Source organism: Prionailurus bengalensis, chromosome D4 (genome assembly GCF_016509475.1).
Source record: "Prionailurus bengalensis isolate Pbe53 chromosome D4, Fcat_Pben_1.1_paternal_pri, whole genome shotgun sequence".
Taxonomy (NCBI): Eukaryota; Metazoa; Chordata; class Mammalia; order Carnivora; family Felidae; genus Prionailurus; species Prionailurus bengalensis.
This window is the reverse complement of record NC_057359.1, coordinates 69929781-69945092: the sequence shown is the minus strand read 5'-3', so window position 1 is coordinate 69945092 and position 15312 is coordinate 69929781. Positions and strand designations below refer to the sequence as shown.

General features: G+C 40.2%; 1 protein-coding gene across 1 annotated transcript in view; it reads left to right on the top strand.

Moving 5' to 3' along the window:
- The window catches only part of CTNNAL1 (catenin alpha like 1), a 62124-nt gene that overhangs the window by 27658 nt on the left and 19154 nt on the right, over positions 1 to 15312 (top strand). Inside the window, exons 4-10 of the mRNA XM_043567188.1 lie at positions 801 to 920; positions 3035 to 3124; positions 4126 to 4296; positions 7582 to 7782; positions 10265 to 10351; positions 13402 to 13560; positions 15154 to 15246. Coding sequence (XP_043423123.1) covers positions 801 to 920; positions 3035 to 3124; positions 4126 to 4296; positions 7582 to 7782; positions 10265 to 10351; positions 13402 to 13560; positions 15154 to 15246 — 921 coding nt within the window. The remainder of the gene's footprint in view (positions 1 to 800; positions 921 to 3034; positions 3125 to 4125; positions 4297 to 7581; positions 7783 to 10264; positions 10352 to 13401; positions 13561 to 15153; positions 15247 to 15312) is intronic.

The following is a 15312-nucleotide window of genomic DNA, read 5'->3' as shown; positions in this document are numbered from 1 at the left end:
CTGCCAGGGCAGATTAACACACCAAACATCCATCACATCCTCAGTTTAAAAAAGTAAACACAGGATATCTGTGTTTTCTTTACCTATCTTGGCCTGACGAAAGCTAATCCAGTGGTGTTATTTTAGAGAAAGGGATTTGAAAATATGTTTCACATTTACTTACTTTACTTCTAATATCAAGAAAACACCTAACATTGTCTGTTGGCTCTGCTAGAGATTTCTCGCTTCTTTCACCCCAGCTTCCCAAAGCCTCTTGGCAACTGATTTATTCGACACAGGCAATTCCTGATTCATCCAAACCGTTTTCCTGCGCTCGAAGTGCCACAATTCCCTTTCCACTCCTCACAGTGCAGGTGACCTTCCTTCCACTTCTTCCACTTCTTGGGAAGAATGGGGTTCCTGGGTTCTGGTTCACTGAACCTCGAGGCTTCTGTGTGTCGTCTTTTTCCTCCCTCGCTCCCTAGTTCTCTGAAGATTTGATTACCTCCGTCCTGCACACTTCCACCTTCTCCAGACTTTGCTACATGAATGATCTCCTCTGTCTATTGAGGCATTTCTTGTACTCTTTTTCCTTTTAACTTTCAGAGTAACACCCAGTCTTCCCATCCTAAAGACAAATCATTCACTAGATGATGTTAACTTTTGGGTCTGCTTCACTATTGCTCTGGGCTCTTCCTTTCCTGCCTTCTCCTCCTTAGCTTTCCCCTAGAATTCAGTTTCTCCTTTTCCCTGGGTACTCAGCCTCGACATCTCAGTCTCTTTCACATCTACACATGACAATAAAATATTCTGTTTTGCAGGTTCTTGCAACTATGGAAAGACTGGAGAAAGTGAATAGCTTTCAAGAGTTTGTCCAAATATTCAGTCAATTTGGAAATGAAATGGTGGAGTTTGCACATCTAACTGGTGATAGACAAAATGTATGTATTTACCACATTCAAAAATCTTCAAATACATGCATACTTTTTAATTTGGATGGAGGTGTGATCTTTGTGATCATTTGGGTTGGTTTCTTTGCTTATTAAACTTGTAACCTTGCTGTTGAAAGCCTTTCATAAAAGAGCCAGGATAAAGTAAATAAATCTGCATGGTGTTTTGTTTTTGTGGGTTTTTTTTTGTTTTTTGTTTTTTGTTTTTGTTTTTTTTGCATACATACAACTGTTAAATATGTTCTCACTACACACACTAAGAAAGGTCATACTTGCCTTTATGGCTCAAATCTAATATTCCCTCTTCTATGAAACTACATTTTACCGTCTACCCAGGCTCAGACAAATAAATTGAGTCATCATATATATTCTGATAGTATTTTGTTGTATATCTTGTTAATTCTTTTTGTAACTTGTTATATATTATTCTGCTCTGATCTGTTTCTGTAAGTTTTCTACATTAGATCACTAGTAATAACTCAAGCATTGTTTATCTGCATTAGCTATGTATTAGGTACTTAATGTACATGATCTCATTTAATTTTGAAAACATTCCTGCAAGGTAGGTATTGTTATTACTGTTTTACACCTGAGGAAACAGAACCTGAGATGTTAATAAACTTTCCCAAGGTCACTCTTCTAGCAGATTCAACTCTGTTATGTCTGATTTTGGAGCCTGTAATTTTCAGCCTACACCATGATATTAGTTCTTGTAGGTCTGTTCCCCAATTTAGACTATAAGCTCGTAAGTTTAGGGAGGTGGAAAAGCATGTTGTATCTAGGGTTGACTTTTCTTTGTTGGGGTATTCTTGCATGAGTTCATCTTGTTAGCAGGTTAAATATATAATGACCTCTTCTTGAGATGTTTTGGTATAGTCACATAGGGTATCACGTTGGGCATGTACAATCCTGGTTGTAGCTGAAGTTAGAAGAAGCATATTGGCCTGGAAAGTGGCAGGCTGAATTGTATGCTTAACTTAGTGTTTCTTGGACCATCTGGATTTTCTGGAGACTTCTCTTGTGTCCTGTGGACCAGCCTTCTAACAGATTGAGATGCCATTTTCTTTTATCATTTGTTATCACCATACAATATGTGGTTCATGTATGACTTACAAGTCACAAATGAAAACACTAATATGACAGGTGAAATTTTTGTGTAATTCAGATTTCAGTGACCATAAGTAAAGTTTTATTGGGACATAGCCATGTTAGTTGAATATTGTCTAGAGGTGGCTTTCATACTATGATGGCAGAATTAAGTAGTTGTTTCAGAGACCATTTGACCCAGAAAACCTAAAACGTTTATTGTCTGGCCTTTTATTAAAAATGACTGCTGACCTCTGATTTAGATGGTCGTGACCAAAGTATTATGAGAGTATTTGGTTCTAGATTTGATCACAATATTTAGGTACTTTCTATGATAGCACACATTCTATCAAGGGCTCTATGAAGAGAAACTAAAAGAAAAAAATTCAAAGCACAGTGCCTGCTTCAGACTTTATAATCTACTTGGAAGAAACTCTATGCCCAAGAAACGTCTTAAGAATATTTCAGAGCAGCATATTGGTTAAGTTTAGGACAAATAAAACTCCGTTTGAGATGAATAAATACTTGGAGGGGATTAATCAGACATGGTCTCTGAAAGAGACCTGAAAGAGTCTCTGAAAGATACTTAGAGAGGTCTCTAAGTATCTATTTGGAAGGAAATATTAGCCCATAAATACTTGGTTAATAAGCAACTGTTAATTGAGTAAAGGGTAGGATGGTTGTTTCCGGTCAGGAGAGAGGTGTGTCCACATAGGCATGAGAATGTCTGGCATGCAGGCCACCAGAGCGTGAGCCGCGAGGCAACAACCCCCTCGGTCTCAGTCCCTGGCTCTGCTGCCCTCAGTAGGGGCAGCTGTTTCTTCCCACACATCGTGTTGATGTATTTAGATCAAAGTGGTGACATTTTATAAAACTTTATCCTGGTTTTTTTTTTCACTTTGTCACCTTCTAAACAATGTTAGTTGGCTGAGTCTTGTTATCGTTGAATAAATGATTTTCCAAGAAATCGGATTGTTTATAGGATCCTAGACTGTTCAATGATTTTATTTCATTTTTAGGATCTGAAAGATGAGAAGAAAAAGGCAAAAATGGCAGCAGCAAGGGCAGTTCTTGAAAAGTGTACAATGATGCTTCTCACAGCCTCAAAGGTAGGAACACTTTTGTTTTACCTGATTAAACGCATCTAACTTACGTATTTTACATTTTTAGAAAGATCAGAGTGATAAATCAGAACATAGGCCACAGCAGTCAAATCTGTTATTCTTTAGCAAGAATGCTAACTTCCTTCCCCAGTTCCAAACAGCAGTTAATCCGTGAGTCAGCTTTGAGTGAGCAGCCGAGCGGAAGATGGTGTATTGGGTGCTGTGACTCGGGCCTGTCACATACTGTCACTGCCTCTGCAGGGTTTGCCAGTCTCATTGGGGAGCCAGCACACGTGCTCTTGAAAAAGCTAGGCGAGTTAGAATCTGTTGAGTAACAGTGGAGTACTAATTCAGCCTTTAATTTGTTTATTCTGTCAATTCATACCTTTAATGCCTTATTCTCCTTTTAACAAAATTGTGAATTGAGCGCTTGTAATTCCAAACAGCAGCTGGCCAGCAAATTGGTACAATTCAAGAACGAACTAGTAAACAGCTCGTTAGCAGTTTATTTAGAACTGCCTTTTCTGCTCAGAATATTCACTCTAGCCTAGGATTAGTGAAGCTGCAAAGTCCACTGGAGCCCACTTGGAAGGCCCTGTTCACATCTAGGCCCATGAGGAGTTTTCATTCTCATTTTTTAAACGCCAAAGATGCCTCCACAGTCATGCAACATTTGTTCGTTTTTCCTCATTCTTTTTTAGTTTTTGCACATGTAAGACAACATTTTAAAATAGTTTTAATCATGATAAAGATAGTTTTTCCCCCCAAATTTTAAGTAAACTTACTGAAGTATAAAGATCCAGTTTTGCACTGTGCCTTTTTCACTTAACCTTGCTATCGCTTTTTACTCATCCTGCTTCCACTTGTAGTGAGGAGAAGCAGCTGGGTGAGCCAGGGACCCAGGAGATTTTGGTAAAGAACCATTTTTATTAGCATGACGTGTTCTCTGTTAGATTTTGTGTATTATGGTATGGGCCATGTCTTAAAAACTTGCAATTGTTTTGAAGACCTGTCTCAGGCATCCCAACTGCGAATCAGCGCATAAAAACAAAGAAGGAGTATTTGACCGAATGAAAGTGGCATTAGATAAGGTGATTGAAATCGTGACTGACTGCAAACCAAGTGGAGAGACTGACATGTCATCTGTCAGTATTTTTACTGGAATTAAAGAATTCAAGGTAAGAATCGAGAGAGTGTATTTTCTTTTTTTTTTTTTCTTCCTTCCATGTCAAAGGAACATCGTTAGATATAGTATCCGTATTTTGGCATGCTGTTTTAGAATAGATGCTGCACAAAAGTAGATATTTTTCCTTTCAGACAGTGCCACTCTGTATAAACTTAATGTTCAGTAACATCTGGTGTGGCGTAGTTTGTACAAAGAACACTGGTCTTGGTTATGGTCACTGCTCTGGCCCCGTGTGGCTGTCCGGTTCAGTGGGAGACTCCTATCCTCTGTTTAGAAGGGCGTTCCCAGTTTTTTGAGTTAGTGCTGTTCTATCCGTGGATGATGACCGACAGCAAATCATTTCTGCTGGAATCTCTACTCTTCCCTGGGCTCTAGGGTTGATACTTTGAGACTGTACTAATAGTATTAATGTTAATTAAAAAAAAATTGTTTAAGTTTATTTTGAGAGAGAGCATGTGTGCATGTGTGCAGGTGGGGGAGGGGCAGAGAGAGGGAGAGAGACAGAATCTCAAGCAGGCTCTGATCTGTCAGTGCAGAGCCCGACGCAGGGCTCCAACTCATAAACTGTGAAATCGTGACCTCAGCCAAAATCAAGGGTCTAATGGTTACCAACAGGGCCACCGCCCCATTAATTAAAATTTCTAAATGAACACTAATACATGCTAACATGTATTACTGAGCACTTACTCTGTGCCAGTCCTGTTGGAATGCTTTAAATGTATGTGCCTGTAAAATCCTCATAAGAACTACAGTTATTATTATCCCCCTTATACTGTTGAGGAGACTGGGAAACAGAGATTAAGTAATTTGCCAGCTAGAAGTGCCAGAGTTCGGGTTTGAAACCAGGCAGTGTGACCCAGAGTCCCTGCCATTTTGGGGCAGAACTTCTCAGGGGAAGTCAGAGAGGTGGTAAAGTCGCTCTCTGTGGAAGAGCAGGGGCTGCATCAGGGGGGCCTAGGACATCATCGAGCACAACCCCCTCTCTGACAGGGCCCTCGGAAGTCGTCTGATAGGCTAAGGGCTGCAACGAGGATGGAATTCTTTCATCTTTTTAATTGCGTGAAGGTCTAAGTAGGACCATGGGGTGAAAGAAAGGCATGGAAAGAACAGTTATTTTTAGGGGCCATTCTCTTCATTAAATTATCTAATTTAATCTCTAACTTCCCTTTTAGGTGGGTTTTATTATCGTCATGTTTTTGAGGAGGAAAGCTAGTAAGTGGCCGAGCCCCTCTTTAAACCAGGACTTGCGAATCCCACAGTCCGTGACCTTTCAGGTTATACCTGTGAGTTTGCTGCCTGTCCTGCCCTCTCTTTCCGAGGGGAAAGAAGCTACAAAGATCAGTCATTCTCTTAGAGTTTTTATTGCTCTTTTTATAAAGGCTGAAGGGGCGGGGGGTAGGGGGGGAGGAGACATCTTGTTAAGGGTTACACGATAATTAGGGAAACAAACAGGGCCAGAGCTAGGTCTTTTGCCTCTTGGTGCCATACTTCGGCTCCGGGTTAACTTGGCAGTGCTGTGCCTGTGGCTGCTGCCAGCTGCTCTGGCTGCCGCTTCACCGCCAGGCATTCTGGAGCGACTCCGTCTCACGGCCAGTGGGTATCTTTTTGGCGTCTTACCTTCCTTTCTGATGGAGAGTATCCTCTGTAGCAGGAAGCTGCATTACTATGCTCAGTACTGTGAGTGTGGACAAATCTTATGAAACCATGTAAATGAATAGCTTTTGAAAAAACTAAGTTGCTATTTTTCTTAAATTTTTTTAAAGTTTATCTATTTCTGAGAGAGAGAGCATGAACAGGAGTGGGGCAGAGAGAGAGGGAGACACAGAATCTGAAGCAGGCTCCAGGCTCCAAGCTGTTAGCACAGAGCCCAACACAGGGCTTGAACCCACCAACCACGAAATCATGACCTGAGCCAAAGTCGGATGCTTAACCAACTGAGCCACCCAGGCGGCCTTAAGTTGCTATTAAAAGCATATATATGTTTTCTCAAAAGGGAGAATCAAAAATCTTAAACATAAATGGTGTGTGGTCAACATGACTGATTTTTATGTTGTAATCCTGTTTAAATCTCAGAGGCTTATTGTTAATTCCATATGTCACTTTTATCCATGTTCTTTCCTAGCTTAAAAGAAAAAAATGCTGTTTACCTAGGATGGAGTAGTTCCTGGAGACAACCTGGGCCAAGAGGAGAAGGAAAAGCAAGCCCCCTCTTCCCCACCCATGGCATTTCCAAATCTGGGTATTTCCATGGGTCATGTGAAAATGGGTCAGATGTAAGGATTATCTGGAAACTATATTTATGAAAGGACTTTAAAGTGCTAAACAAGTATAAGCTATCCTTATCAGCACATTCATTGTGACCACAGTCATGGTCATCACCATGGATCACCTCTTGGCCCAAGTTGTTTCTGTGACACATCTCATGGGCCAGAGGTTAAATGCCGCTGGAGTGGCAGAGTGGCAGTAGAAAGCTGAGAGAGAAAGACTGTGCCAGTGAGCATGTGTCAGTCGCATATTTAGGAAACTCTGAGCACAGGATGGCTGAAGTGACAGGTTGTTTGGGAAGTTGGGGGGTGGTGAGACAGACTGTCAGAAACATCTATAAAGTCAAGACCCGAGAGGATTTTGTGTTATGCAGTAGAAATTTGGGCTTAATTTTAGAGGTGGTGAGATGTCAATTAGAGGGAGTTGGCAATATCAGAGACTTTCCATTTTATAAAGATTATACAGGTAGAGAATGATGGGGAATGTTTTGGTCAGGGAGGTGCTGTTGGGGACATAAGACAAAATGTAGAGATAGATTGGGCGCCTAGGAGAGTTTGGCTGAATTGAGAAAGGAAAAACTGATGCCTTTCCCAGCCCTTGCCATTCCCACACCCTCCACACCCTTTCCCCCTGGGCTCAGCACAAGTTAGTATTTGGATGTAGCGTCTTCCAGGACTTGGCCTCAGCATTTTCTCAGATGCACATTCTCTACCTGCAAGCTGATTCGTTTTTCCTACCAGTTGCTACACGATAATGCTTTTTCTGCCTTAGTGTTTACTGGTCTCCTAGGAATGTTGTTTTAACAGCCATTGCAGTGAGTCTCTGCATGGCCGCTGGTGGCTCCTGAGCAATGTGTACTGGAGAACAGAGTCATCACTAGAGGTTGTATTTCCCCTGAGCCCTCAGACCAGCGAAGAAATGGCTAGTGTCTCTCTGGGCACTGCTAAAAATTACAGCCCATTTGGTTCGGTGGGAATATTGACTCATAGATGTGTATCCTTTGTGTTCTCAGATGAACATTGAAGCTCTTCGGGAGAATCTTTATTTTCAGTCAAAAGAGAATCTTTCTGCAACTTTGGAAGTCATCTTGGAGCGCACAGAGGACTTTACTGATTCTGCCTACACCAGCCATGAGCACAGGGAGCGCATCTTGGAACTGTCCACTCAGGCGAGGCTGGAACTGCGGCAGTTGATTTCTGTGTGGATTCAAAGTGTAAGAACTTCTTTTTGTCCAAGTGAATCTTATACGTTAGCTTTTCCCTAAAGCTCTGAGCACTGTGGAAGCTAACGTAATCACCGGGAGTATGACTGTGGCCTGGAACAGGACAAGGGTATCTCTTGTCTTTTCTCCCCATCCCTTGGCCAAAGCGCCCCTCCCATCCAGTGCTCACAGTATTTGACATTTCTGGGCCTGTTGTTTCTCAGTTTCCATGCTGGCCAGCCTGGATTCTGCACCACCATCACTATCACGAGTTCATCCCATAGTCCCCCCGTGTCCACCAAATGCACCTCTGGAAAATTCCTCCCCAAAATGCTTCAGAGTGAAGAGCAGAGGGATAGACCCCCACCTACAAGTTCTTGGGACCCGAGTCTTACTGCCAGAGCCATTCACACGTGCACAGTTCTTGACTCTGAGGACAGCTGACTTATAGAGACGACAATTTAGAAAACTTATTGAGGTCTAGAAGCAGTGAAGACAAGGGTAGATCCACTAGCACGTGAAAGATTTTTCACCCTTGCCCCAATTCCTGGTCAAAGATTGGTGAGCACCCATTCGAAGGTTAGACTGCTGGTGTGCATAAAGCCTGGGATGCTATGTGGACTAGAGCGGTAAAGATGGACAGAGTTGGGGGGCACGTGCCTGGCTCAGTCGGTAGAGCTTGTGACATTTGGTCTCGTGCTATGAATTCGAGCCCCATACATAGTGTAGAGTTTACCTAGGATTAAAAAAAAAAAAAAAAAAAAAAGATGGACAGAGTGGGACAACACAGAAAGTGTGTATCCAGACTCTTGTAGAGAGTGGTTACAGAATTGAAAGGTGGAGGCCTGAGACTCAGCTCTGGCACCACTTGTTCATTTCTTAGACCTAGGGTATGTCAAAAAAAGTGTTTACCATGGTTTATAACATACAGCATAGATGGAACAAATCTGAAAGCCATGAACAAAAGTTTTGGCAGTAAAGATGAAGAAGGATGAGCACAGAGAGTGAAGCAGCAGTTGACTTTCTTGTAAAGATTGGTTTATCAATGCAGAGTAGACATAAATCAAGGTTTTCTCTTACATTCCTTGGCATCTTGACAGTGCAAATGCTCCTATTAACAGGGAAATTAACCTAGAGTAGAGTGGTGTCAGGGCTAAAAGCATTATTTTATGGTTAGTTTGAAATACCTCTGTGATATCTAATCTAAAGTATAGATTGCTTCAGTGTTAAATTTTAAACCCAAAAGTCAATATAAAGAGTTTCTTTGAGGAAGTGCTCTCTCTGTTGGGAATCCAAGTCTATCAATACTTAAATTTGCAATTAACACCTTTCCCATATTTCACAAGCACTCTGATCACTGGTTCTGCATGCCAGAACCATTGTTCATCCATTCATTTTTTTCAGCACTTGTTACTGAGTGCCTTTTATATGCCAGGCACTGGAAATCTAAAGATGAATAAGATAAAATCTTTGCCTGCAAGAATTTTGCAATGTAGAAAAATGTGGGAAGGGGTAAGATAAGTACAGAAAGTTTTGTAAGTGCCCAACAGAGGTACAGACCATGTTTTGCATGGAATTGAAGGAGGGCGAATTTATATTTAGGGAGAAGAATTAAGACCTCTTGGGCTGCCTGGGTGGCTTAGTTGGCTGAGTGTCCAACTTTTGATTTTGGCTCAGGTCATGATCCCTGGGTTGTGGGATGGAGCCCTGCATCGGGCGCTGTGCTGAGCATGGAGCTTGCTTCAAGTTCTCTCTTTCTCCCTCTGTCTCTCTCTCCCCCCTCCCTCTCTGCCCCTCTCCCTCTGCCCCTCTCATGCTCTCTGTCTCTCTCTAAAATAAAATAAATAAGACTTCTTGAAGATAGGTGACATTTAACAATTTATTTATTCAAAGAAATGAGTACCTACCTTCCATTTGCTGTGCTAGGTATTGTGTATTCATTGGTGACTAAAATAAATGTAATCCCAGCCTTTCTGGAATTTACCAAGGCCTAGTGGGGGAATATAGGCTTTAAAGAAAGAAACAAACAAAACAGTTAACTATGTAATTGCAAGCGAGGATGATTACTTAGAAGATTAGAATGGATAAGAAGACGGCCTAATTTAGATTGTGTGAACTGAAAAAGCCTTTCTGAGAAAGAGACATTTATGTAGAGACTTGAAGGTAAATAGGATTTTAAGTTTTAACTCTGTTAAGAGTGAAGAGATGAGCATTCAAGGCAGAAGATAAAATTGATTCATTTTAGACATGATAAATTTATTAAAGAATTAGATTTTAAAAATTAATCTTTTTATAGTCAGAATGGGAAAATGTAACTAAATAGGTAAAATTTTATTTTCCATTCCAGCCATAAACAGGTGAATTTTTTAAATCTACTTTTTTTATAATTCACAGAATGATATTAAACAGTTATTGTAATATATAGTTCAAGTAAAATTGGAATGATTAGATAAAAAGATGAAGTAACACTATATATATATTTTTCTATTATTAGCAAAGCAAGAAAACAAAAAGTATTGCTGAAGAGCTAGAACTCTCTGTATTGAAAATCAGCCACAGTCTCAATGAACTTAAGAAAGAAGTAAGTATAGTTCGAAACCTAGCCTCTTTTAAATCTTCGCTAATTTTCATGTTGTATGGTATGTATGTGATGCATTAGTATTAGTATGTCTATGTGCCCAGAAAATGGGTTTCCATTTGGAAGCCACCATTTAATTAGTGCCATCATTGTCAAAGCTTGTACATGGATGTTCACAGCAGCTTTATTTATAATAGTCCCAAACTGGAAACAGTCTAAATTTCTATCAACAGAGGAATCGATAAATGAATTTTGGTATAACTATAACAAATACTATTCAACAAAAAGGAACAGTATCAATACAGGTAATAAATGGGTGAATCACTAAAACATAACATGAAGAGGTCAGACACAAAGAGCGTGTGTGTGTGTGTGTGTGTGTGTGTGTGTGTGTGTGTAATTCCATTTAGAAGAAATTCTAGAAAAGGCAATACTAATTTATAGTGACAGAAACCAGATCAGTGGCTGCCTGGGGCCAGAAGTTGGGGAAGAACTTTTTGGGGTAATGGAAATGCAGTAAATATTGATTGCAGTGGTAACCACCACCACAATATAGATATGTTTGTTAAAACTTATCAAACAGCATCCTTGGTATATTTTGCTGCATATAAACTATAACCTTAATAAAATTGATTTTTAAAAACATTTTTCTGGTTGAGATTTCCCTGCTTCCTGAATGAAAACTTGACCATCCTGTGACTTACTTGATCACTCTCAGGTAATTGCAAGTCTCTTTAAGTCAGATGTTTGCCAACTATGACCAGGTTGTCTTTTGTAAATAAAATTTTGGGAGACATAGTCCTGCCTGTGTGCTTACATGTTGTCTACTGTTTTTTCACTACAACAACAGAGTTAGGTGGTTGCAGTTGAAATTGTGCCTAAAATATTTGCTACCTGACCCTTTACAGAGTGACTTTGCCAGTTCGTGGCTTAGGTCCTGAGACACAATCTCAGTTCAAAAATGAGAATGTTTTCTCCAATATATTAATCGCTACTTTGATATTCATTTGATTGTAGGACTTAGCCCCTGTTCCCCAGCCCCACCTAGGGCTTTTGGGAAAGGTGTGGTCTCTGGTCTCTTTTCATTCTCTTCATCCCCCCTTTATCTAGCTTCTGTTCCTGATCTTTGCCAAGTGTGGCTCAGGGCCAGTAGAGAGAAAGTGGGGAGGTGGAAAGTTCTTTGGAACTGGCGCCTTTACAGGATGCTTTGGGCTCTGTTTCAAGCTGACTTTGTCTCTCAGGGATGCTTGAGTGTGTTCTGCAGAGCCCCTCCTGTGAGACCCTCAGCCCTTCACTGAAACTCCATGTCACGTGGCTCCATCTACTTTGGGGGTTGCCTGGAGGTGGCACTCAGTAGGCACCTGTCCACTTTCCAAACAGAGCTTCCTTATCTCTAATCCCTTTATTCGTTTACACTTCTGCAGAGTCAAGGGTTCAAGGGAATGAAACTGGGTTTTATAAATTACATGTATGATGATTTGTTTCACATCTTACTTGGTACTGACCTCTATTGGAACCTTCATTTTTACATCCTGTTAAACATAGAAGGATGTTGTGGGTTATTTTGGTTTAAAAAAAGCCTATCCATTTTTTTTTCCAGCCTATTCAATTTTAGCTAAATTACTGTTAAAACTTGACTATCAGTAAGAGAATAAAATCCTTTGCTGATAGACTGAGTGGCTTTCTACCAGCTTCATTTTCCTTACCTCTGAAATGGGTGTAACAACATCAACCTGGAAGAATTTTCAGAAGGAGGAAGGCAGATGATGTCTGTAGAGCTATTGTCGGTTCATTGCACGGAGCGGAACTTCCAGTTTGTTTGTCCTTTCTCCCTTATGGTTGGTAATAAGTTATCTCTAGACCCACTTATCAGATTTACGTGATTGTGGGCAAGTCACTTGGTCCCTAAGGACCTGTTTCATAGGCTGTAAAATAAAGGGCTGGCATTAGGTATTCTCTAAGGCCCTGATGGTTAAATAAAATATTTTCAAATTCTTATGTGGCATTTAGTTTCCAAAGGAAAGTACATTTTAATGTCTTTGTTTCTGACTGTAATTATTCTCACTTGGTAGCGTGAATGCAGACTACTCTATTGTTAATTTTGTAAATGTCCTATAGTCTGAAATGACATTGGATTACTTCCAGGAAAAAAAAAATCAATGGGCTTAGTTCAAAGTCAGATTTTCCTTAGGACAGTGTTAATAAAAATGATCTCTTCCTGGAGAACCCCAGAATAACCCATCACATCATTTTTTTTTTAAAGACAAAAGGCAGAATGAAAAGATTTTAGAGTTATAGGACCCAAAGATACCTGCTGAGAGTGAGCTATGCTTAAAATCCATTCCAAGTCAAATACAGCCTTGGGCTTTTGGTTACCCTTTGTCTGTCATTTCTCCTGTGACCCAAGAGTTGGGGAGTAAAGTTCTGGATAGAACTACAGAGAAGCTGTAACCCCCTGAGGGAAGGAGTTGTATCCTACTTGTCATGTATGTCCAGCCTCTAATACAGTGTCTGCCATGGTCTGAGCATTTAATAAAGTTGTGTTGAATACCTAACTGACTGAATCTCATATCAATACCTTTTTAAAAGTCTATGACTAACAAACGCTAATCATCATGAAACACCATTTGATTTTCCTCTTAGTACTCTGAATACCATCCTCTTAATAAGGAACTGTTCTATTCCTAACTAACTTTTAGAGGAGCAGAAGCATTTTTTTAAGTAAGAGAAAAGCTGCGTGAGAAAGAGCTGGTTAATGGCAGGGTGAAATAGGGACCGGCCACTCTGCACGGGCTGAGCAGTCCATCTTCTACACACAGCATCACTGCCAACATTGGGGACTCAAAGATGTCGGTGTCACTCCCACCCTGGTAGAACTTACAAGCTGCCAGTGCTATACAGCTTCTACTATTACCACAAGAAACTTTGCACTTTCCTCTCAGTGGATCAAGTGAGATTGCTTTTTCATTTTTAAATGCTTGTGAGGTGCGTGATTACAGAACCTTCTTGTTTGTTGTCTCTCTTTCATTACCCTTCACCCCCCACATCTGCAGCTTCACAGTACAGCAACTCAGCTGGCAGCAGATCTGTTAAAATACCATGCTGATCATGTGGTTCTAAAAGCATTAAAACTTACTGGAGTAGAAGGAAATTTAGAAGGTTTGGCTGAATATGCCTGTAAACTCTCTGAACAGAAAGAGCAGCTTGTTGAGGTGAGTAATAGGTTCGTTTGTTAGAGTCATTATGGCTTCATGATAGTTGTACTATCATCAGGGAATATTAACAGCTTTTGGTTAACTTTATACGGGCATTTCCTCCATCTTCTTTGCAGTTTTAAAGGTATAATGTTGATCTGTTCTAACAACAGTCTGGCCTCTAAAACCAAACAAAGAATGCTGGAACCCACAGATGCACTTATTATTAATCTTGTCTTTATTCTCTCAGAGAGATTAGGCTATGGAGTAGAGTAATGGAGATACTTTGTATGATTTGTTTGCATTTGAATCTGTGGGGTCTCAGCAGAAAGAGATGGCATACTTGAATTAGGATCATGTAAAAGGCTTTAATAAAGGAGCTATTCACAACTGCATAGACAGGGTGTGGGGGGACCATGGCAGTGCAGTAATTGGGGTTAGTGACAGTAGAGCTGGTATTGCTCCCTGGCCCAAATTAACAAGGGGAATGAGTGGTTCCTGGAGGCTGGACGGACACAGAGTCTTCCAGAAAGCTACCTTGAGAGGTTCGATTTCAGGACTAGACACAGAAACAGGCCGAGGCAACCTTGCAAGGAAAGAGCGGGAGAATAAAGGCTCTTACTCCTTTCATTCCTGCTGGTCTATTGCTGGGGCTTCCCGTTGGCCAAACATAGCTGTAGACCACATATGTTAGTGTCATAAGTTTAAAGTGTACACCATAATGATTTCATATATGTATACATTATGAAATGATCACCATAGTAAATTGACTTAACATCTATCACCTCAGATAGTTACAGAAAATTCTTCCTCGTGATGGGAACTTCTAAGATCTTAGCAACTTTCAAATATACAAAACAGTACTTTTAACTATAGACTTATATATTATATCCCCGGAACTTATTTATCTTATAGCTGGAGATTTGTACCTTTTGATCACCTTCACTTAATTTTCCCCACCCCAGTGCTGTTATGTTTATAAACCAAATATTATGACTGTAAACAAAGTCGGCATTTATAGGAATCCTGCAGCAATTTTTTTAGTGGAAAAAATGCTTTGTGTCCTAAGTCTCAAGATTTGCAATAATTTTCTCTGATAGAGGTTCTCACTACATCAGCCTTGCCTAATCCAGTGTTATCTCCAGTGAAAGGTGTGTTAATTAATTGACCCTGAGGAGAAGTGTTGTTTCTTGGTAGATAGAACGTATAGCTTGACATAGTGTAGCTGAGGGATCTTGGGCAAGTCACTACTCTAAGTTTCTTCATACATACAATGTGTGGGTACTTACTACGAGATCCTTTCAAAGATTCGTCCTGGTTCTAGTATTCTGTTCCCACTTGCCATTATCAGATAAGAAACAGAGACAAAGAGACAATATGCTCTACCCTTATTGGTTCCTGCTTTATTCCTAGAAAATTTATTGGTAACCAATATAGTGTTATAATAATCTTCTCAGTAATGTACAACTTGATTTTTAATAAGATTTAATTTAATAAGGTTTTAATAAGTTTATGTGTAAGGCTTTGTTTTCTTTCCTAATTATACAATGAAAACCTGTATTGTGAAGAATGAGAATGTGGAAGTTGAACTATCGAAATGTTTTCTCGTAGGCCTGTCGATTGTTGCGTCATATATCTGGGACAGAACCTCTTGAAATAACCTGTGTACATGCAGAGGAGACATTTCAGGTGACTGGCCAACAGGTATGATCAATAGCAGATCATTGCTTTATATTATGTCTTGTCTGAGTGTCATAACAAATGTTGTGG